The 24,729-nt window shown below is 38.7% G+C and overlaps 1 protein-coding gene across 1 annotated transcript in view; it reads right to left on the bottom strand.

The window, feature by feature from the left end:
• The window catches only part of LOC149253485 (25.3 kDa vesicle transport protein SEC22-1-like), a 28,990-nt gene extending 13,487 nt beyond the window's left edge, over positions 1-15,503 (bottom strand). The window contains exon 1 of the mRNA XM_089459924.1: positions 15,102-15,503. Within this exon, the coding sequence (XP_089316050.1) occupies positions 15,102-15,289 (188 nt within the window). The 5' untranslated portion in view covers positions 15,290-15,503. The remainder of the gene's footprint in view (positions 1-15,101) is intronic.
• Between the last annotated feature and the right edge of the window lie 9,226 nt (positions 15,504-24,729).

Here is a 24,729-nt window from a genome sequence, read left to right as displayed (position 1 = left end):
ACTGTTTGCCTCCCCACTGAAACACCTTGTTCAATCCTATTAAAGCATGTAAGGGAGCTGCAATTAAGGAAAAGTTAGAAATAAACTTTCTCCAATATTGTGTTGCTCATAGGAAGCTTCTAACTTTTGTAGCAAATTTGGGTTTTGACTAGTTTACAATGAATGCAACCTTGAAGGGATCTATCTTCAATTCACCACCCCTTACAATATGACCCAAATAATTCAAAGATGTTTTGTCAAATTCACATTTTGAGAGTTTAACATAAAGATTTTCTCTTTTCAAAACATCTAGAGTTTGTTTAACATGCTTTAAATGTTCTTCTCATGTTTTACTGAATATAAGAATGTCATCTAAATATACAATGACAAAATCATCAATAAAATGTCTAAGTACATCATTCATTACTCTCATGAAAGTAGCAGGAGCATTAGTTAAGCCAAAAGGCATAACCAACCACTCATACAATCCCTGCTTTGTTTTAAAAGCAGTCTTCCATGCATCTTGCTCTGCAACTTTGACCTGATGATAGCCACTATGCAAGTCCAATTTGGAAAAATAAACAGCTTCTTTCAACTGATCTAATAAATCGTCTATGCAAGGAAGGGGATAACGATTTTTTATCGTTATCTTATTCAGTGCTTGGTAATCAATGCATATTCTCCATGAGCCATCTTTCTTTCTCACCAAGACAATTGGAGACCCACATGGCGATGTGCTAGGTCTTATGAACCCTTTCTCGAGCAGCTCTTGTCCCTGTTTCTTGATTTCTGCATTCTCTAAAGCAGACAACATGTACATTCCAATGTTAGGCAATCGAGCATCTTGCTGCAAATTAATATCATGTACTATTTCCTTTTTGGGTGGCAGACCTTTAGGTTCTTGAAATAATATATCATATTCTGAAACAACTTTTTCTAAATCAACTTGTTGTTTAGCATCACAGCCCTCAAATACATTGGTTTTATCAGGTTTCTTTTCCTTTACAACCATCAGTAAAAATTGTTTGCATGAATTTACAATTCTTTTCATCTGCCCAGAGTTTATGAAAGTATAATTATTCTTGAGTTTATGAGCTCTTACAGTATATTCGATTCCATCTTTAACGAGTTGATACTTGTTCTCAGCTCTATAGAAAATAGCTTTTCTATCATACAAGTAAGGACTTCCTAAAACAATTCCACATATATCCAAAGGAACTATATCTAACTCAACCTCATCTACAAACGCTGACCCAAAAGAAAACTTAAGTTTACATTGTCTAGTCACTTGTAGCTTTGCTTTATCACATAACCAACCTAATGGATATGGTTTCTTGTGAGGTGTGGTTAGCAATCCCAACTTCTTTACAATTGCTTCAGAAATTAAATTTACTTGTGAGCCACTATCAAACAAAGTATCAATCTTTTGATGTTTGGAAATAACCCGAATATGAAAAAGCTCATGTCTTTTCCTCTCATTCATTATCAGTAGATTGTGCAAAATTACTAGTAGATGCTTCCGAATTTTTACCTTTTATACCTGTGGCTGCAATCGTTATTTCGTCTCGTGAGTCTGACCCCAAATCCTTTTGAATAGCTACAGCAGTCTTCTTCTTTTTGCCCTCGTATTTCTTGGGTTTCAGCTCCGAATGTAGAATCCAGCAGTGTTCATCATCATGCCCATCCTTCTTACAATGAGTGCATGAAGATTTGGTCTTTTGTACAATATTTGTCTTCCTCTCTTTCCATTTTGTTTTCTTTTCTCCTTATTCTTGCTTGCAGTGGGTTTTGATGATCCCCCAACTTCTGGGTTCACATTCTTACCTCTAGCCTCTAGATGTGTAGCCTGAACAGATACCTCATCTATGCTAGTGGGATTAAACATGAGAATAGTGTGCCTTAAGTAGCGCTGTGTCGACCAACCATATACTTCAGCAGAGTTTCAGGTGAGTCTAAAGAAATTCCTAGAATCAAAGCTCTTTTCCTAAATTCTTGGGTGTAACCTTGTACACTTTGCCCTTTTAATTGGCGAAGAGTTTGCCAGCTCATCATGGCTTGCTGCATATAGGCTAGTGGATAGAATTGCTTTTTAATTGCAGAAACAAATTCACTCCAGACAAAAAGAATTTTACCATGTTTCTTTATGTCAGCTTGTGTCCTGCCTTCCCACCATACCAAGGCAGTGCCTCCAAGGCGTAGGCTAGCCAGCTGAATCTTACTCTTGTCTGAATCGATGCTCTGCACTCTGCAATAAACATCAATCTGTCTAATCCAATTATCCAGCTTCTCTGCATTCAACTCTCCATCATATATCGACAAATCAAATTTAACATCTAATTTAATCAAAGATGTCTTCTTTTTATTTTCAGGGCTACTAGGAGGTGTGGGAAGTTTTTCTTCTTTCCCTTTGCCTTTAGAGTGGTCATGGAGGAGAGATTCTTCTACTCCTTTGTCTTGTTTGGAGTTTGATGAATCTTCATCTCTACCTTTCTTAAATTCCCTATACATTTCCTCCACCATGGCTTTCATGGTCAGGAAACCATCCATGAACTGGGAGTCTGATTCCAAGGGGTTTTCTTCTGACATTTTCCTCTTAGGGTAGACTCTTCCAATTTCTGGGTTAGCTCCAACCAACTCTCCTTCTCCTAATTTAAGCTTTGATCTAGTTAGCATTCAACAACAAAATCCAGCACAAGCTTGTCTAACCTTAGTAACCTAGCTCTGATACCACTTGATCTAGAATTTATCCAGGACAAAGAATTAAAGGTATTACAGACTCATGTGCATGGATGTGCCTATGTTACTTTATGCAATGGATCGATAAGATTGCGAAATACATAGACAATGAGGCAGTCAGAGAAAACATAACAAGCAAACATGTAAACACAACAAGTTTAATAAGGAGTTCACCCAATGATCTTGGGCTACATCTCCTGGTCCAGCCTTCAGTGGTGGCCTCTCTATCATGTTTTTAAAGTAGAGTTTTTACAACAGTGAGCTCAATTCGAGTCTCACTAAAAAGATATCAATCAGTAGGACTGGACTTGGATCCCCTAAGTCTCTGGAGTACACAAACTCTCCTTACTGAAACTCAACCTCTATTGGTCACAATAGTATGAACCCAATCTGAGACTCATACATGACAGGCCTATGCCAAGGAGTTCGCTTGAACCTCTCAAGCCTTCTCTGGAGTACACAAACTCTCTTACTCTCTCTGGCTCGATGTTGCCTTCAGGTCAGCTCAGCTTCTTCTCTCTGTTCTCTGCTCTTAGCTTTCTGCGTCTAACTAACTCCTCCTTCTGCTTTTGTCAATTTATGGCTTTAAATCCAGTCTGCTTTTTGACTGTTCGTTTCCGCTTCCCAGCTTTCTGGTTTCCCTGCCTCTGTCCGTTCGAATTCCTCTGTTCTGCGTCATCATCACTGTGTAACGCCTCACAGGGAGGTGGCCACCTGTTTCGTAATGAACTGAGTGTCAGTTCTCTTGGACGTCTGTGAAACAACCATTTTTACCGTTAGCTCCAAGAATGCCCGCGAACATGATCCCTCTACCAACTCATCGTTCATGCCGGACTTCAAACTTTATACAACTCAGCCTGTTTACCCCGTTGAATTTGGTCATCCGTCGGATCGCATTTCCGCCTGTTTACCCCGTTGAATTTGGTCATCCGTCGGATCGCATTTCCGCCATCAATCTGGAGCTTCCAGATCCTACGGTCTCCGTCCATATCGGGCGGGTAAGTAGCATGACATTTACCCGTCCAATGTGAGTGGTTTTCTCTCTCTTCCGCCAAACGCGTGTCACCCAGTGTGTGGCATCAGGCGGGACTCGGTTGAAACCGCTTACCACTCGAAGCCCTTCCGATATCCTGCCGGTTTTGGTGTGGGACCCGCCTCTGACGGAATCGGTGAATTCCATACGAGTTTTTGACTTTTCGGGTCCGGGTCGCTCGGGGCTTTTTCTTCTCGAAGGGGTTTGCTCGGCGAGTTTCTCAAAAAGACCTCTCGTTTCGTTGTTTCGTGATAGCGCGCGTTACCACGGGCCAACGGTCTACGCACTTGACCAAGGGTCCTCGTTGCTCCGCGCTGCTCACAATTTACAACTATTCCAAGGGTATTCCTGATAAGCTCGACCTTTGTAAGTCTTTGAAACTTTGGCATGAATTTTACAGAGTTATGAAAACTTAGAGAGTGTTTTAGGATCCAATTTGGATCATGGGGTTCACCCCTCGAATGGAGCTGCAAGAGACAAAACTATGGTTTTAGTTTCGTCGATGAGCGGACACAACGTTTCCATGAATAGGATCACTCAAATAGTGATAAGGAAGTAGCTACAATTGCAGACCCCCCAGAATTGGATTTGATTCAAGGAATCACAGTGATTGTACCATCTTCACTTGTTCCTAACAACTCCTCGAGGTGGATAGATGTCCACATGAGAAAAAGAAAAAAGGATCCTCGGAGAGAACCATGATCATTCCCAGATTCATTACCCTAGCTAGAAGTAAAAGCACGGTTTAAGTAGTAAAACCATGAAGGTAGTAAATGTATTGCTATGTACTGTGCTTATCAATGATGGAAAGAATGACATAACTAGATATTTTAAGGTAATACAAATCAATTTACCAAAAAAAAGCCAAAATGGCATTTATGTAAACACTGATAAACTTACCAAGATGTGGGTAGAAGATGTCATTAATGATTAACATAAAGGTAGCAAAGGCATTCCTTAGGCCAAATAGCATAACCAACCACTCGTAAAGATTGAACATGGTGTTGAAAGTTATATTGCATGCATTAGAGTTTCCCATCCAAACTTGGCGACAATTGGAAGGAAGGTCCCACTTGGGAAAATACTTAGGACCCCTAAGCCAATGAAGGTGGTCATCAATCTGGGGCAACGGGTAGTAGCTACCAACAATATTCTTCTTGACAACCCTATAATTTCAAAGTGGCCACTCTTATTTCCTTTTCTTGGGTACACCAAAAGTTGTGTGATGTCACTCAATCCCTACACTATCCTATGGTGAGGTGTTGTACGTAGAGAAAATGGGCACGCAAGAACCAAGAACAATCTCAATGAACGTTTTATGTTATGAAGGGGAGAGAACCCCCTTGGGTTCTTTAAAGAAATTTGTGTATGAGTCAATGATCCATTGTCTATCAAAGGGAAACAACTTCCCTTTGTTATCTTGCTTCACTTGTTGAACAAGGCACAATGACAAGACTTTGCTCAAAGTGACATGTTTAATGGTGGGACTGCCAAGTGTAGGTGGAATAATAGAAGGAGAAGTGGAGATGAGTTTATATGTCATACCTGTTGAACATTAGATAAGCCAAGGCTCCTATGTATTTCGCGACATGGACTAACCGTCTCTCATGGATCCTTATCTTTGGTGATGTGATCATTGACTAACACTTGTGGGTTTTGGTTTAATGGCAATCGTGATTCCCAACAAGTGGTATCAGAGCATAGGTCATGAGTGCGATGCACACCTAGCTCGCTTTGGAGGGAGCTTGTTAGACATTGGATAAACCAACACTCTCGTGTGTTTCGCAACATGAACTAATCGCCTCTCATGGATCCTTATCTTTGGTGATGTGACCATTGACTAACACCTTCGCGTTTTTGTTTAACGGCGAACGTGATTCCCAACAATATTGTCATTACACAACCTGTTATTCCACAATCTAGCAGGCCTTGTATAGGCAAAAGGCTAGAGGGCACAATGAAACTTAGGACAGAGGCCCATTGTCACCACACCCTGAGTCCCCTACTCTTCTCAGATTTTCACCAACGAGAGGAGTCCCAATAATACTCACTTGTGATAAATATGTATCTATAATGGGTCTGAAGTGAGGCAAAGCAACTCATTCAATGGAAAGGTTGAATAAAAGTGCAAGCTTTGGGAGAAGCTACTAAAACTTTCCACGAAAAACCCCTTGGAAAAGAGGCTACACAAGAACTAGGGTTGAAGGAAATTACGAGATATGAGCTCATCCAAGATCAAGGCAAGAGAGAGAAAAGGTAAGGAATGATTTACTTCAACAAGTACTAAAGAACACACCTTCAAAGAATCCCTAAGTTGAAGGATAGCTTCTAGGGTTCCCTCTTGATGTGATTGCTAGGGCATCAAATTGATGGAGATTCCATCATGGGAATTCCTCCAAAACTTGAGGATCCATAGAGGAGACACTAAAGAAGAATATTATCCAAATGAAATTCAAATTTCCTCTTTGCAACGAATTTCGCACCAAGCCCTACAGAGGCCTATACTTAAAGGGAGTAAAATGGAGGTGAAAAGAGATATTCTTTGAGTTTTGATTGATCACCCAAGATTCAAGACTAATGTTCGGCCATTGGGAGGATTACCCCCTTAAGGTGGGGCATTTCATCACCCCACCTTGAGGATTACCCCCTTAAGGTGGGGCATTTCATCGCCCACAAGGGGTTGGGACATTCATGGGTTCCTTAATGATGTAAGGGGCACTCATGGGGGCCCAAGGAAATAGGGTGATGGCCATAATGATAGGGGGTAGGCTCATGATTGGCTTTTGAACACATGCTAAATTTTATTGTCCCAACCATCTTTTTCATTTTGTTGTACATATCCTATTGTATGTGGCCTATTATGCTTTCATCTTTCTTTTTAGCTGCATCAACCTTCGGGCCATCGTTCCAAGCCCGAACCAAAGTGTGGACAAGGGGGTAGGGGAGGCTAACAACTTGTGGACCCAATATACAAATGTGGACCCATATGGGGAAAACGTGAAAAGGGTTGGTAATGAGCAGAGGGAGGTGAGATATATGGTATCGGGAAGCGGGACCACGTTACCAAAATCAAGGTTTCCCATGTATTGTCACTCCTAAAGCTAATGGCCAATAAAGGAGATCCCACAGGACTAGGATACAAGATTAACCCCCCCAAGTTGAGGTAAGGGAACAAGAGTACAGTCAAAGCCCTTCCTTCTTCCAAGTCACCCAGTAATCCATGCCCAAGTGTGCCAAAGAAAAACAAGCATAAACACCCAATTACATAATGAAAAATCATACCTTCGGGATTGGATGGCCCACCTTCAAACATATGATCATGACAGATGAGCAAGGATACATAACGGTTGTCTCAAGTGGCAAAGAGAAGCAGTACATAAAAGTTATAAGGTAGCTGCAAGGGGTTGTTGGTTGTCGGCTGAAGACAAATCTAGGAGAATTTCTCCTATGGGGTCACCCACTAGTGGTGGGTAACACAACCTATAGGTGTTAAAGTAGCCATTATATTATGCATGCTTAGAAACATGGCATGCCCTACTAAAAATCAAGTTAGAATAGTTGAGAGGAATGACATCACACTCCAATATGTCATGTAAGGATCTAATGGCAAAAGGTGATGGAACACATCCAAGTGATAAGGATAGATTATACAACCTTCTTGATCAATCCAAGTTGATATGGATTAGGATGAGGTGTTGTCGATATGGCTTAAGGGTGCAAGTTTGCAACCAACTAGGATGATACCAAATTCTTTTGGTTGCCATTATCCATAATAATGTAAAATAATTAATCCTTGATCTAGGTGTTTAAGTAAACAAAGTTTCTTCATTATTGTCTCTGTAATTTGTGACCATCAACACTAAATGCAAAGTTGTAGAGGTGGGACCAATAACCTCCACATATGTATCTTTCAATAGTTGTTTCCCAACAAGAAAAGCCTCACCCTTATTAGTGATCTTGGCCTCGAGAACTTTGCATTCGTTATCAAAATGCCCATACTTTTTGTGACAGGAGCAACACATGCTCTCCTTTTTGTCTCAATAATAGGCGTTATTTTGGGACACCACAAGATTTGTCCACTGCCACCAAGTTGGGCCTTGGAAGTGGTAAGAGGTTGAGCAGAAGAGACCAACTTCTTTTGACTAACAAGATTGGTTTAAGAAACTTAGCCTTTATTTTGGATGTATTTTGAAGGCATGTTCCAAGAGAGTAATAAAGAATAGTTCTAATTCCTTTCATGAATGCAGAAATAACACAAAAATGGACTTAGAGAATGCCTTTGAAATCTCTTACCTCAAGCTTAATGAACATTCTACCATAGACATCAATAAATTATTGCAAAATAGAGAGTGTCTTTGAAATCTCTTACCTCAAGCTTGATGACCATTCTACTATAGACATCAATAAATTGTTGCATGAACTATATGCCAAGATTTGTCAAAGTTGTAGCCACTTTGCCAACAAAGCATCCTTGTATGCTAAAGGGTAGAACCTCTTGCAAGCTACATCCTTGAATTCCCCTTAAGTGTTTATTAAGGATTGGTTGTTAGCTATAAATGTTTAGTGTGGGCCTACCATTACTTGAGTAGTGGAGTCCTCCACGTGAACTTGAAGAACCCTACTCCTATTAGCCTTTATTGGGTTCGAGAAGGTTCTGAAATAAGCTTTTGTGATGCTTATCCAAGAATTGAACACGTCATCATTGACAACCCCATCAAATTTATGCACCAACAATTTGGTATCCAACTTGAAGCTTTGTTGAACAATGGGAATCACCTATTGAATAATTGGTTGAGGTTGAGGCTACGTTGGGCCTGTTGCTAAATGGTGATGTGTTGTTTGACTATGATCATCATATCACAAACCACTTTTGCCTGGAACACTTATTATTGTTGGTTGTGTTGTTATTATCGAGTAAACAAGGGTTTCTCACACTAGGCATTATTACCTCTACATTTGTTCAGCCAAGGCTAAGGAAAGGTTGTAGTCCTAGGAGTCCCCCATTTCACCGGAGCTTTCACAAGGAGCCATGTGACTTAAGTGATATTGGAACAAATTAAGTTCTACAATCAAAATAGTGATCCGCATGAAGTAAAAAGGAAATACATTCAAAAAAACTCAAGTGGAAAAATTGGTAAAAAAATTATAGTTCACCACTCAATGGAATTTTAGGAGCTCTCACTCCCCTAACCCTCCAAGATAACAAATTTAAAGCTACGACCATAATCTTATGCCCTAGAGAGCTAAACAAAAGAACCCAAGGACGAAGAAAATCCCAAAGCAAATGAATGCTCATTCTCTTAAGAAACCATAATCTTAAGCCTATGTTATCAATTATATGATCATATGAGCACAATACCAACAATCAATAGAGTCAAGCATACAAGTGAATTAACAAAGACAAGTATGCAAGTCGAAGATGTTTGTCAGAATTGTACACATGTTACAAACTCATTTGTATTGCTAGATATAGAGTACGAAAATGTGGGGAGATTGATCAAATTGGACCAAGTCTCCAATAAAATAAATAGTGTGAGTGAGTGACAAATTTACACCATCACCTAGAAGAAATAAGGATGAAATACAAAGTGAAAAATACAAATATAATACATGTTCATTACACTAAGTCTCACAAAAATAAACATATGTATACATAGGTTGCCTCACCAAAACCATTAACTCAAAACAAGTGGCTCAAAACTAGTACCAAAACCCTGAGCCAAAACCATGGGCCAATCTTATCCATATTTTGTCCTTTTCCTAACTGACCAAGTACAATGTACCACATTATGGGCCATGGGGGTCCCATATAACATTACTTCGAATACTTTATTTCCCATTAATGGCCTTTTACAAGTATCATACAACTTACAACTACAACTTTAATATGGGCTAACATGCAAAATAATCCAAAGATATATTGCCATGACAACTTATTCTATCAAGCGGCACAACAATGTCTATACAAAATACTTTTTGATGAACTTGAAAGTAAGCCTCCAAATAGCCATGGCCTGCTACCACCTCATAGACTTAGCTTAGGGGTGGCATTCAATTAGGAATGCCTACAAAGGTGATGAATGCTCCTTTGGCAACCACTTTCCATGCTATGTTTTCAAGTTAAGCTAAGTGTTCTATGTTCCACGTGCATATATGTTATGTTGGATTGCTATGATGATCTTAGATAATGCATTCCAATTTGAAAGTTGCTCTTTATAAGTGTGCCAATCCACTTTAATTCTCTACTCAATATGTCTCAATTGTACTTTGCATTAATCATGCAATATTTGAGTAATTAGTAAGGTAATAGGAATTCTATAAAGTTTATGATTGTATCAAAATGAGGTGTCCCACTCCCAAAATAACCTTTAGCCCCCTACAAAAACTCCAAACACATTCTACCATGCCCTATTGCATTAATCATGCAATATGAGTAATTAGTAAGGTAATAGGAATTCTATAAAGTTTATGATTGTATCAAAATGAGGTGTCCCACTCCTAATCTGAGAGTCAAGTAGACTACATCAAAAATGTTTTACAACTCAAAAGGAAATGTCTCTTTGGGCTTTAAATCGCCCAATTTGCTCCCAAAATAGCCTTTAGCCCCCTACAAAACCTCCAAACACATTCTACCATGCCCTCTATATACAAACAAGATGGCCTTCAATTTTAGTTACAAAACAATTGAATTTTTTTTAATGTAGATCAGTGTTGTGAAAAGCGCGATTAAATCGCGCTTTTTTGAAAAAAGCGCGCTTTTTTCCTAATGCCGATTTAATCGCGCTTTTTATACCAAAAAAGCGGCTATATTTTTTTTGCCGCTTTTTTCCGAAAAAAGCTCAGGGTATCAGGGCAGCGTGTTTTATAATGCGTTTTTGGGTTTTTTCATGCAAGTTTTTTTGAAAGAAACAAATAATTTTTGAGTGGGGCAGCTTAATGATCAAGTCTAGGCCCTAGTATGGATATGCTATTCATGGTAATGTTAAATTCTTAAAGTAAAAGTGACATTCTCCTTAATCTTCATTTTCATCCTTTTACTTAAATTTTTAACATTACCATGAAATGACTCAGGATGTTTGAGAGTGGTTCCAGCCTCATTGGATTTCATATGGAGAAAGTAGAATTTTAGATTTCATTTAAAATCCAGCAGACTTATCAGTTTTTCTGGATTTCAGGATTGGGAGATTGTAAATTGTAATGTTTCCAGGTGACACCACCTGCCCGGGCTACCCCTGCCACTAGTAGAGGACGTGGTCTACCTCCTATAGCTCCTACTTCTAGTTCTTCAGCTTCTAGAGCACATCAGACTCCACTGCCATCTCCACCAGCACAGGCACCTGCATCTACATCTAGAGGGAAAGGGAAAGCTGTGGCATTTTCTCGCAAGAAGGGCAGAGGAAATCAATAGGATTAGACTTTCATTTTATTGTATATGACATTATGACATGATGAGATACATTATCATATTTTTTGTTGATATTTTGAGGCTGAGTTGGGACTCAAGAGTCAGGACTTACTATTCAGGACATGATTCAATGTTATGTGTGATTTTAGCGCTAGAAATGATATTAAACATCTTATATATTAGTTTTTTTATCATATTTATGTGCCAATGTATTTATTTTATGTTGTAGATGGTTTAGATATTAAAAAAATTGAAAAAAAATGAAAAAAAAATGAATATTTTTGTGCCAAACGCTTTTTCCCGCTTTTTTCCGCTTTTTTCCCGCTTTTGCCGATTTTTTCCGCTTTTTTCCCGGCGCCGATTTAATCCCGCTCACGCTTTTAACAACATTGATGTAGATAAAATATACATCCATTTTTTTATGTTTCATTTATTTTTTTATGTGGATTCCATGTCTGCATTAACTGGGCCTTCATCAATCTTCATTACTTTGTACAAACAAATGCATGCAAGTTGCATTCACCACTTTTCTTGCATTAGCATCAAGGTTGCTTATGCATTCCACCTTTCTTGCCAACCTATGTCGCATGCCCTTTATTTATTTATCTTCTTCTTGTTTCTAATGTTTAGTAATCTTGTCTTCGTTACTAGCATCATTCACTAACAGTCCCCATCTCTAGTTCAACATTTTTGTTGTATTTTGTTTTTATTTATTCATGTTTGTTATTCACGTTTTGTCTTCCAACATTCTTCACATTTATGTTCCATGTTCCCAGGCTCATTCTCACCTTCTTCATTGTCAAGGTTCTCAATGTCTACTACAAATACCATCCATATCTTTCTAATTTTTTGTTGCATTCATATTAGCTCCTTTCCTCACATTCACACTATGTGTCTTTACATTCCTTGACATTTTCTGCATTATCCTCAACGTACACTGTTCTTCTCTTCATCTCCTTTCTAGCACTTATAATATGTTCAAACCTTCAACAAAACCCCAACCATTCAATCAGCAAAACCCTTTACAAAGGAAGAAAATGATACCAACAACTAAGCGGCCAAAGGGATGGAAGGAAGTCCCAAGGTCTAATGATGGAATAAGATTGGTCGTGAGAGTTATTATTCAAAAAAAAAAAACTGTAGAATATGACCCTTCTCATATGACATTTCCCCTGATCAAGTTTTTAAGTCAATCGAGAATGTTGTTGGAAATTATCAATGTTGTTGATCTCTTAGAATATCTATCTACTTGTAGATTTCCTCCTGCAACCTAGCTTGAATTCTTCCAAAATTATCAATGTGTTATTCTATTGACCACAACAAATTGCAACAACATCCTCCACCATACATCATTTTATTTTCATGGTTTCCAATGAACATCCACACATTCAACCAACATGTGACGCCTTTTTCCTCCTCTATTAGGCACATGATCATGGTGCTCTTCAAATTCTTCCTCTTCACCAATAACACAGAAGTTCAGAACTTATTTTGAAGGTATGTTGTGAGAAATTCAAAATAAAATAACAAAATACATTCACACATAAGCACAAAGATTGGAGAGAGAATTAATCCTGTGCTTGAAAATGCTGTTGGCGGTAAGAATGCACAAGTTACATATCCTAATGCAATTAACCTTAACATGACCTCAATATTCACCACGTGACTCCTTTGGACTTGTGAGCTAAAATGCACACAAACTAATTTGCAATGTATTTACACACACACAAAAGTCATCGAGAAATCACAGGATCAGTTGCTGACAAGTCCCACTGAGTTACCAATTGCTCATGCGGCTGGCAGTTGACACCCCGCCCACTCCAAACCAACAATCCAGAAACTTGGTAAAACAGTGGAATCCCACAAGTGGTTTTTTGAAATATATTTGTGTGTATGTGTGTAGAGATGTATGTTTGTATGTACACACGCATATAGCTAGATAGATAACTAGCCATACTAAAATGTAATGAATATCAATGTTGGGAAAATCAGGTAGACAATAACTTCAGTGAAAATTTGGCAAAATGCAAAAAATTGCTAAATCTCAATAATTCTGTGAAAAATCCCCAGTAAACAAAAATCGCTTATTTTGAATTCATCAATTAATTAACGATCCTGGTGGTATAGATGGATATTGATTTCTACAATGATCCTGGCACATGCCAATGTTTACTTGCAGTCTATGCACGGTTTCTACAAGCCTTAGCAGTGCTAATAATTTGTCTATATCTTAAGACTATAGCACTGCCAACCAAAATGTTGCTACAAAAGTTTAGACATTGTACAGACCTTACAAAATTACAGAAAGTCAAATGATACATGCAATGTGAAGCATACCTGGATTCCACAGAAAATAAAGAAGCTATGTTTCAGAATACTGTATTTGGAACAAAATTCACAAACTCGAAACAATCCAAGCTAATTGGGTTCCAAGGATTGTATTTGTATGTTTATGAACTATCGAAAGACACGAGTTAAGTTTATGTAAAGCATATCTAAATTCCACAGAAAACTAAAAAAATGGAAGAGAACGGAGTTAGCCTCTTAAAATCTAACGGGAAGTTGCGTGCAATAAATTAGACCTTTGTTGATCTCTATGAACATAGTTGAAGATAAAAAATAAAATAAAAAAGTTATATTTCAATGTGTACCTGCCTTTATAATGGATAGAGATATAACAAAGGCATGTATCAAGTAAGAGAAAACGCAGACTACATTTTGTTATTAATCTAATGATGAGGGTAACAAGCATATATTAAATAAATTCGACAACCTAACCAAAACTTATTACAGCAATTTGGGAAAAATGGGTACAGCAGGAGAAGCTGTGAATATAAAAAAGCAGGCAGTTTCATTCTCATTCACAAGACAGAATAACTGCTCAAATTGAAAATAAATTGAAACAACATATCAGGATGTTTCAGTAAAAGAATGTAATCTAGTTTCTACAGATCGATCAGTAAGCTACATTAGACGTTAACAATCCTGATTTCCTGCAAGGGATAACAACCCTCAAGGTACAGCTGCTCCGAGTTTCCAACCCTTGGCTAGTCAATGGAAGCCAAATACTAATAAGGTATTATAGAAGCATCTTCTGCAATTTTATCAGAAAACCCCGACACGCCTAAAATAGTAAGGATTTTTTTAATTTTGCGCTGGGGAAGCTCAGAGCTCAAAGCCTCAAACCCAAGTTCATGCAGATTAAGTAACCACGTTCTCACTGTGGCTAAGGAGATAAGGAGATCCGAACCTGCTTCTTATGAACATTTTACATCACAATTCATCGGCTTTTCCGCTCATAGCGAACAAGGTGACCCAGTGAGCAATCAGCCTTGTAAACTCAAATTTCCGTCAAAAGGCATTCAATGATTACCTTTCAATTGACGAGAATGTTTATTACCTCTGCACATAAGTGGCAACGTGGGTGTCGGGAGCATAATCTTAAAATTGTAAAGTTGACATATACTGCTATTAATATCGCAAACAACGGTCTGCCCAGCAACCCCACTTTTGCATTGCATGTTTGAGGCAAATTAATGAACCCTGTGTTTAGCGAACCACATTCAAGATGCAAACGACTGCAACCATAATGACAGATACACCAAGCCTCCAAAATTTCTGCAGCCATTGGAATTAAACTCCTGACTGTCAATCGCAAATACCACCATCTAAACCCTAGATCGATTCTGCCTTATATTAAAATACATATATAACCGCTAGTCAATTCGCAATTACCACAGTCTAAACCCTAGATCGATTCTGCTGTATATTAAAAATGCATACATAACCACTAAATCAATTGAATCTTGCGACAAATCTGGCATCCTAAATATTAAAATGCAATGAGTTACGATGTTTCTCGTTCAGAAATCTTGAAATACATTTGAATTTGAAAGAAAAAATTAAGCACCGACTGAAAAAGAACTGCAGAGCAAAATAAAAGGATACTGAAATACGTAGGGGCCAGATTCAATTGACATTCTAGAAGGCTCGCTCTGGCCCTGCGATAATTTCTTGAACAACGATTTCGCCTGCTGCTTATAAAACTCCACATCTCTCTGCTCGCGCCCGTCGTCCAATCCTTCTGCCAGAGGAAGCCCGTCAGTGACCCGGGCTATCATTGTCAGCTTCACCATTATTCCCTACGAAATCCTGAATAAAGCTCCGGCTTCGTTCGGTATTCGAATCTGAGACCACTCCAGATTTCAATATCTTTGAGTAGAAAAGCCTCACGCGTTTTGGGTTCCTCCAGATTGGCACCTTGAACGACAAGATTCACCGGTTCTTAGCCATTAATGATTCAAAATATGTACAGTGGTCAGGCTGGAAAGGTCAAAGTAGGCAACCTAAAGCCAGATTTCGACATCAGAGCATGTGAGATAATTAAAATACAATATGTGAATTTGTTATTTATTTTTCTCATTAAAGTATTTAATTATTTTTGTGAATTGGATTTAATCTAGGTAGTTGGAAATAATATTATTAATTTTTTAAAGGTATTTTTACTAAGATTCTAGACGGTAAATTATGTATGTTTTTAAATTTTGTTTTATGGTAATTTAAAGGGTAAAGTATGTAAGTTGTCTTTAGTGTGATTTTTAAAAGTTTTTTTGGTGGTTTTTTAGGTCTAATTTCTTTAAAATTTGAGTATTTATTGAAATCACAAGTTTGATGGGTAACCCTTGCACAATGGAAGTGCTCTAGGGGTTTTCCAAGTGGTTGAATCCATATATATATAATCAAAAAACAAAAGCCAATTTAAATAACACAAATCAAGATTTCACCTCAAATTTTTTAGGCAGATTCAAGCACCAGAAAGTCCAAAAAGTGGCACTAAAGACAACTCCTAAAGTATGTATGTTTTTAAATTTTGTTTTTTTACCATAGTGAAATATCAATAATATACAACTGGTTGAGTCCCCGTTGTTAGGTACCTCACCGATCGCAACCATTTTTCTGGTTAATTTTAATCAAAAATAAGACTAAGACTTTTAAAAACTTGAGTTTAAATTGTTTAATTTGCATAATTTGAGTGCCGGTTTTTTAGGGTGTTGAATACATTTAAGCATTCAAAATTGTATTTTAGACAACAAAAAATCTTGAAATTGCATTCTCGGATTTTGGTGAATTCCAATGAAAAAGGTAACGTCCCATTGTGCGAACCACTCGATCATCCCACAAGGAGACATAGTCGTAGTCTAACTTATAGACCAAATGGCCTTTTTCACGACCATTTTTCTGGTTAATTTTAATCAAAATATGACTAAGACTTTTAAAAACTTGAGTTTAAATTGTTTAATTTGCATAATTTGAGTGCCCCCAACAAAAAATCTTGAAATTGCATTCTCAATCTTGAAATTGCATTCCCAGATTTTGGTGAATTCCGGTGAAAAAAAGTTATTTCATCTATATGTTAGACTATGTCGGAGGCATACGTTTTCATAAACTTTAACAATCAAATCATTGTACAAAGGTGAGTTTCTTGTCGCAAACAAAATAATATATTATCTTTATTTAAGGATGGAGTGTTTGCCTCATACACCAATTTGATGTTTAGCTTAGTGGTAACCTTAAAATTGAATGATCATTGTTATTATATTGTTGTCTACTTTAAGCCTTGAAGAATATCTTATCCTTGTTTAAGGGTGGAGTATTGATTATATAGATAATTATATTTGTGTCTGTAGGTTTTAACCCTGTACAGAAATTACCTGCATACGAATTCTAAAACACAGAAAAATAAACAATGCAAGAGCATAACACATATACACAGACATTTTCCCTTGGATTCCAAAACCGAGACTACCAGCTTGATTTTTCATTATATTCATTTCATATGTTACAATATATATATATATATATATATATATATATATATATATATATATATATATATATATATATATATATATATATATATATATGCCGAAGCATCCAATACCATGGACCGAAAAACACCGCGTCCAAAACCATGTGCGAAAACCATGCACAAAACTATAGGTAGGTTGACCCACCTAATATAAGGACCAAAAAAATTTCCGGGGTCACTGCCCCGGACCCTGTAGAGGGGGGCTACCCACCTCCCTTAAACCCCCTATGACCCCCCCGCTGCGTAATCGACGCAACGAAGGGGGGGCTCAACCTCCCCTCTAACCCCTCGGTTAAATAAGGTAGCTAGTCGTGGAAAGAATATAACACAACCCAACATTCTCCCACTTGTTGTTTTCTTTCCACAGGGGGGCACAGGAGAGCTTAGTCATTTATCCAACCCTGCAACGCCCATTGTTTCTCTACACTAAGAGAACTTCTCAGAGCTCACAGATTTTGTCAATGCATTTGCAGTATGCTTCAAAGTGTCTACCTTTACTAGCAACACATTTTTGTCTTATATCATATCCCTCACAAAGTGATACTAAACATCAATTTGCTTTGTCTTTGAGTGATAAGCAGGGTTCTTTGCCAAGAAAAGTGCACTTTGGCTTTCACAGTCTATCCTTATAGCTCCCTGTATTAACCCCATACTTGAACACAATCTATGTAACCAAATTGCTTCCTTGCTTGCATGAGTGGCTGCCATGTATTTTGCCTCTGTAGTTGATAATGCCACTACAGGTTGTTTCTTACTCATCCAACTGACTACACCTCCAAATAGGTTAAACACACACCCACTTGTGAATCTTCTCTGATCCAGATCTCTAGCCCAGTCTGCGTCAACAAAGTCACAAATATCCAAAACTCTGTCCAGTCTGGTCTTCCTTGGTAGCACAAACCATAATCACTAGTGCCACGCAAATACCTGAAAGCCCGCTTCATTGCTGTACAGTGCTCCTTCCCTAGTTTTGACATAAACCTGCTCAATACTCCCACTGCATGTGCAATGTTTGGTCTAGTACAGACCATTGCATACATCAGGCTACTGACTGCAGTTGCATATGGAACACAGGACATGTCCTCTTCCTCTTCTTGTGTATTGGGACATTGTTCAGTAGATAACTTCACACCTACAAGAATAGGAACCTTCATCGGTTTATTATCCTACATATTAAACCTCTGCAGTATTGTCTCGACATACTTCCTCTAGTTTAACCAGAGCTTCCTCTTTGCCCGATCTCTTTTAATTTCCATGCCCAAAATATAGTTTGCAGCACCAAGGTCTTTCATGTCGAATTTGGAGGACAACTGGGTCTCCAAATCCTGGATAATTTCTTTGTCATTTCCAACCAGCAACATATCATCCACATACAAGACTAGATAAATAACACGGTCACCAATTAATTTAGAATACAAACAGTGATTTGATTTGCTTCTGGTGAAGCCAAGTCCCCGTATAAATGTATCAAATTTCTAATACCACATCCTTGGTGATTGTTTTAACCCATACAGAGACTTCTTTAACTTGCATACTAGTTCTTTCTTACCCTTCACCACAAAGCCTTCAAGTTGCTTCATGTAGATCTCCTCTTCCAGATCCCCGTAAAGAAATGTTGTCTTCACATCCATCTATTCTACCTCAAATTCAAGAGCAACAACAACAGATAAAAGTAATCTAATAGAAACTACCTTGGCAATAGGAGAAAAAATATCACCAAAATCAATTCCCGGCACCTGGGAATAACCTTTTTCTACCAACCGAGATTTGTATTTCTCCACCTTTCCTTCTGGATTTGTCTTCTTCTTGAACACCCATTTGTTGTCAATGGGTTTCCTTCCAGCCAGCAATTCCACCAGATCCCAAGCCTCATTTTTGTGCAAAGATGCCATTTCATCAACCATGGCCTCTTTCCAAAGTTTTCCATCCTCTGAATCTACTACTTCCTTCACAGTTCTGGGATCATCATCAATAATAGATAAAGAAAAATTTGAACAGAAAGCAGATGGACTATACCTTTCTGGTTGCCTTCTTTCTCGAACTAATCTTCTCACAGCCAGAGTTTGTGGCTCTTCATCTTCTGATTCCTCTTCTGTTGTAGAGTCTAATTCTTCCTCCTTTAGCTCAAACTCTATCTTCTTAGGTTCCTTTGATGGGACTTCATGTTTAATAACATTTTTCACCTCTCTGAACACCACATCTCGGCTGTACACAACCTTCCTTGTTACTGGGTTCCAAAGCTTATAACCCTTTAAACCATCCTTATACCCAATAAAGATGCGCTTTTCAGATTTACTATCCAACTTTGTTCTTTTCTCCTTTGGAACATGTACATATGCATCACATCCAAATAACCTCAAATGTGAAAGAGAGGGTTTCTTACCAGTCCATACCTCTTGTGGAGTCTTATCCTCCAATGCTGATGAAGGTGATCTGTTGACCAGGTAACATGTTGTCTCCACCGCCTCTACACAGAATTCTTGTCCTAACCCGGCACCACTGAGCATGCTTCTTGCCCTTTCCATCAACGTCTTGTTCATTCTTTCTGCAACTCCATTTTGCTTAGGTGTGTATGGAATAGTTTTTTGTCGTGCTATACCATACTTTTTACAAAATTCTTCAAATTCCTTGCTACAAAACTCTTCACCGTTATCTGTCCTCAGCACCTTTATCTTCTTCTCTATCTAGTTTTCCACTAGAGCCTTAAATTCTTTAAACATGTCAAAGACTTCAGATTTCTTCTTGAGGAAATATATCCATGTATTCCTTGAAAAGTCATCTATAAATGATACATAGTACACAGACTTACCCAGTGATGGAACCTTCACAGGTCTAAACACATCATTGTGCACAAGCTCTAATATCTGTTTCACCCTCTTACCACCAGAGGGGAAACTCACCCGATTCTACTTCCCATATACACAATTTTCACAGAAACCAAAATCCAGAGAGTTATTAGTCATACCTTCTACCATACGTTTACCATGAAGTATTTGAAGGCCCTTCTCTCCAATATGTCCAAGCCTTTGATGCCATAGCATGGTCTTTTCTCCAGAGACCACTAGATTTTTTTCTCCACTTTCATGAACCACAGAACTGTTGCACCCATCAACAATAGTGCTACCTTGTACCTTGTACAGAGTTCCAATCCAAATTCCTCGCATCAATACCAGTGCTCCCAAAACCATCTTGCAGGTATCTTTCTCGAACACTGTTTTTACACCTACATCATCCAGCTTGCTTACAGAAATTAGATTTCTAGCCAATGCAGGAATACGTAGTACACCCAGAAGTGTTCTAACCCTTCCACCTTGCAACTTCAACTTTACTTTTCCGCGACCAACGATTCTAGCCTTCCTATCATGCCCTAAGAAGACATCACCACCATCATATTTCTCATACTCGCAAAACCACTCTCTATGGCGAGTGAAGTGAAAGGATGCACCTGAGTCAATCAACCATGCCTCATGATCTACATGTGTACTTGAAGAAGCCAAGTATACATCTCCACCTTAATTTGAGGTGGTTTTCGCCTTTGCAGAAGGAGCATCATCAAATCCTTTTCCTTTGTCAAGAGCTTTAGATTTACAGTCCCTTTTGTAATGTCCTTCCTTTCTGCATTTCCAGCACACCACCTTTATAGGTTTTCCTGGAGATTTAGATCTCCCACTAGATGACTTATTTTTGTTTCTTTTCTGGGACTGTCCTCGTACAGACAAGGCATCACCATTCTAGCTCTCCATATTTTTCCATCTCATCTCCCTCGTCAACAAGGATGAGACTATTTCATCAAACTGCAAGGCAGATGCATTGCTACCTATTGCAATAACCAAACTATCCCACGAATCTGGTAGAGAACACAACAAACTGATGCACTTATCTTCATCTGAAATTCTAATATCAATAGATAATAACTGACTTACCACAATATTAAATGTGTTTAGATGCTTTGTCACCTAGTCTCCATCTTTCATCCTCAGGTTATACAACTTTTTCTGTAGGAACAGTTTATTCACAAGAGACTTAGATTGGTACAAATTTCCTAACTTGTCCCACAAAGCCTTCACCGTAGCTTCCCTTGATACATTCAGCAATATTGGATCTAAGACACACAATCATATTGTGCTCTTTGCCTTCCAATCCAACTTCTTCCATTCTTCATTGGACACTCTCGTTTGTTTAGTACCCGGATCTACCACGATCCACTGATCTTTGTCCACCAACAGATCCTCCATCTTGAGTTTCCACAACTCAAAACTCTGACCATTAAATTTCTCGATCTCTATCTTTCCACTGCTCGCCATCTTCTTTCACCACCAGAATTGATCCCGTAGATCTCCCACTGAACAGGGTCTACCACAGGCCCGAGTGAAACCCCTCAGCAACAAAGGCATCCCCTTGAAGCCAAAACATCTCTAATACCAAATGTAGGTTTTAAACCCATGCATAAATTACCTGCATATGAATTCTAAAACATAGAAAATAAACAATGCAAGATCATAACACATAAAACACATATACACAAAGATTTCCCTTGGATCCCAAAACCGAGACTCCTATCTTGATTTTTCATTATATTCATTTCATATGTTACAATACATATATATACATGTTGAAGCATCCAATACCATGGACCGAAAACCATCGCGTCCAAAACCATGTGCGAAAACCATGCAAAAAACCATAGGTAGGTTCGCCCACCTAATATAGGGTCCAAAAAAAATTTCCCCGGGGCAGCAAGGCTACCTGCCCCCCTCAAACCCCCTATGACCCCATTGCTACACAATTAACGCAACGAAGGGGGCTCTGCCCCTCCTCTCACCCACCAGTTAACTAGGGGAGCTAGTCGTGGAAAGAATATAACACAACCCAACATTGTCCAACTAATGACCGCAAAGGAGGTCAAAGGAACTATTGAGTATAATGATGTCCATACAGTGCGAGAGAACCAAATGGTTTCCAATAAAAAATACAATGCATGAATATAAAAGGTACAATTCAGGAACATAAAAAATACAATGTATGCAATTCCCTAACAGAGAAGATCCAGGGGCTAATGAGTCTGAGGATCAAACCCATCTCTCCTAACATTTGAGGCTGACTGAAGAGCACTGAAAAAAACTCCACAAAGTTTGTTGGCCTGATGAAGGGCTAGTGGGAGGTGTGAACTGTCCACTAAATCATTGTATGGGGGAGTTCGTGCACTGTTGAGGTCTGGAGGACCTAGTTCATCTCCCAGGGACGGATCTGAGACAGATGTGTTGTTGAGATCTCGTGCAGTAGGGTGAGGTCCCATGGATCCTCACTGATCTAGGGTCTAGATATGAAATTGTATCAATCGGGCTCTTGGTGCCCTTATCTGAAGGCAGTACCCTGAAAAATGTCGTGATCCTCTGTGTGGGGTCTGGCCTGATGGGAGGCTGAAGAATATGCGCTCAAAACCTGAGATTCTCCTGCATAGATAGGGCCAAACATCTCTGATCGGGATACCTGAAAAAGTTTTTGAGGGTCTAAGAGTCTCTGAACAAGAAATGCAACCTTCCTCTGATCTCGTAGTAGATATGGCATCCAAAAATGAAGCACACCTCAGTCTCTACTTCCTGTAAATGACATACCTAGTAGATTTTGTTTAGTCTATCAATTTGGTGGTCCATCTCTACCCGAAGTCTATGAGAACATACTCTGAACTGGCCTAGAGGAATGCGAAGAGCATGCATTCAGAGGTGAAACATACACTGGGGTCGAATAATGAGGCTGTTTCTCAACTCCAAGAAGTGCTCAGTGTAGAAGGCCATCTTTGGGTGCAACCCTCCCAAAAGGATTGACCCAAGTGACCTAGACGAACTGCCTATAGATGTCCTCCCTAATGATCTTGTCCAACTCCTGTCTAGTAGGTAGAAGGTGACTAGGAGCATCCAAGGAATATCGAAAAGGAGGGAGACAATCAAACTGAATACCCACTAACTCTAAGATATCTGAAACTCCTATAAACCAACATCTAGCCTGCCCCGAGGGAGTAGAACTGACAATAGTCTTAGATGATTAATACCAAGTAAGGTAAATGGTCCCTAATCTTTATCGAGTCTGCAAATCCCTCGACACAATGCAAGAATGAGACCAAACTGAAGATTGTCTCAAGCTGAAAGGGCTGAGCTCCAAACTCTGCAAGGATGATGTGTTGAGATACTGTATATTTGCATCTAATTATGTGGTGGAGAAGAAGAATTTGGACTCTCTCAATTGAAGCCCAATCCAAATCAAGTGACGGTGCCCAAATCTCTGAGCCATATAGAATAGTGGCGGATCAAGGTGTCCATGAGGCTCATCTTGGACGGTATGTATTGGAAGTGATGTCGAAAGCATTATCTCTCGAGAAGGGCTAAGTATCCATATCCTTTGTTCATATGACGTTGGTCGCAAATTGAAGCGGGGACCTGAGAATTGCATGTTGAAAAGTGTGCAACAAGAAATACTTGTTGAGAGTGCAACAAGATGATGGAGCTTAGTGAAAAGAGTCGCCTTCACTAAGTGGGCCCGCAGGCTATTTTTGGCGCAAGTCTATTTTTAGACATATGGATCATGTCTATGGATTGCAAGTTGCTGTTTATGGATGATTGGTCAAGTTGGGAAAAATAGATGGACTTCTATTTTTGATGAAAGTGTGAGTGATCACAGTGTGAGTGATCAAAGTCTATTTTTAGACTGGCTGTCAAAAATAGAAAAGTCAAATATTATTGTCTCATAATAATATTTGGACTATAAACTTGATCTTATTCTCTTGGAGCACTTCAGGATGAGCTACGGATGTGGTACATGCAGTTCCCAGAGGGAAATACGTGGTTACTTATGGGATGACTAATATTTGCATGCAGGACTTCAATTAGAACTCAAGTGAGTTGAGTTTAGTGGACTGGAGGTACAGTTGATGGAGTTGTGTTCAGTTTGACTTAGTTAAACTAGTTGTAGTTAGTCTAACTGCAGATAGACTAATGATGAGTTGTTAAACTAATTATTAACTCATAATACAACTAAAGAATACATCAGTTAACTCAGTTGCATGTCAGTGCATGTTCAGTTCAACAGGGACAGGTGGTAGAGAATCAGATTGCTATCAGTTGTGACTATAGTTGTGCACCAGATCTTGCACAATCAAAGGATTGAGTATGCCAATGAGTTTGCTCACGTATTTGGGCCCACATTTTAGCCTTTGCTCACGTCCACAAAGAGTGAGTGACTATTTTGCAGGTGAAAAACGAGTTTAGGAAGCTATTCTCATCAGTTCTTGAGCAGGTATTGAGCAGTGGAGGCAGGCAAGCAGCGGGGGAGATTTGGAGATCAAATCTGAGCTGTATTGTGTGTAACAGGTGGAGATACTTGTGAGAAGTATTATGCTTTGTAATGTTACATGATTCAATCAATATAATATACAGATAGTGTGGGGTTTTTAGTGAGATGCTTTCCCCGGGATACATACTGTGTTTATGAGTTTGATTGATGCTTCTATGTGTGCCTGTGAATGTTTCTGCTTCTGTAAATTGATGATCAATGTAGAGGAGATTATGTATTATACATGTTCCGCTTATAATTGTATGATCAGGATAATCTCTGTGAATATGTGTTAAATTATTCAAAATTTCTACATGGTATCAGCGCTAGATAATTGTAGAAAAAGTTTCTACATGGTATCGAAGCTGCTTGATTCGTAGA

Source organism: Pinus tabuliformis, chromosome 7 (genome assembly GCF_031772625.1).
Source record: "Pinus tabuliformis cultivar Carrire ecotype Pingquan chromosome 7, CPIR1, whole genome shotgun sequence".
Lineage (NCBI taxonomy): Eukaryota > Viridiplantae > Streptophyta > Pinopsida > Pinales > Pinaceae > Pinus > Pinus tabuliformis.
Note: the sequence above shows the minus strand (reverse complement) of the source record. Positions and strands in the feature narration are given on the sequence as shown.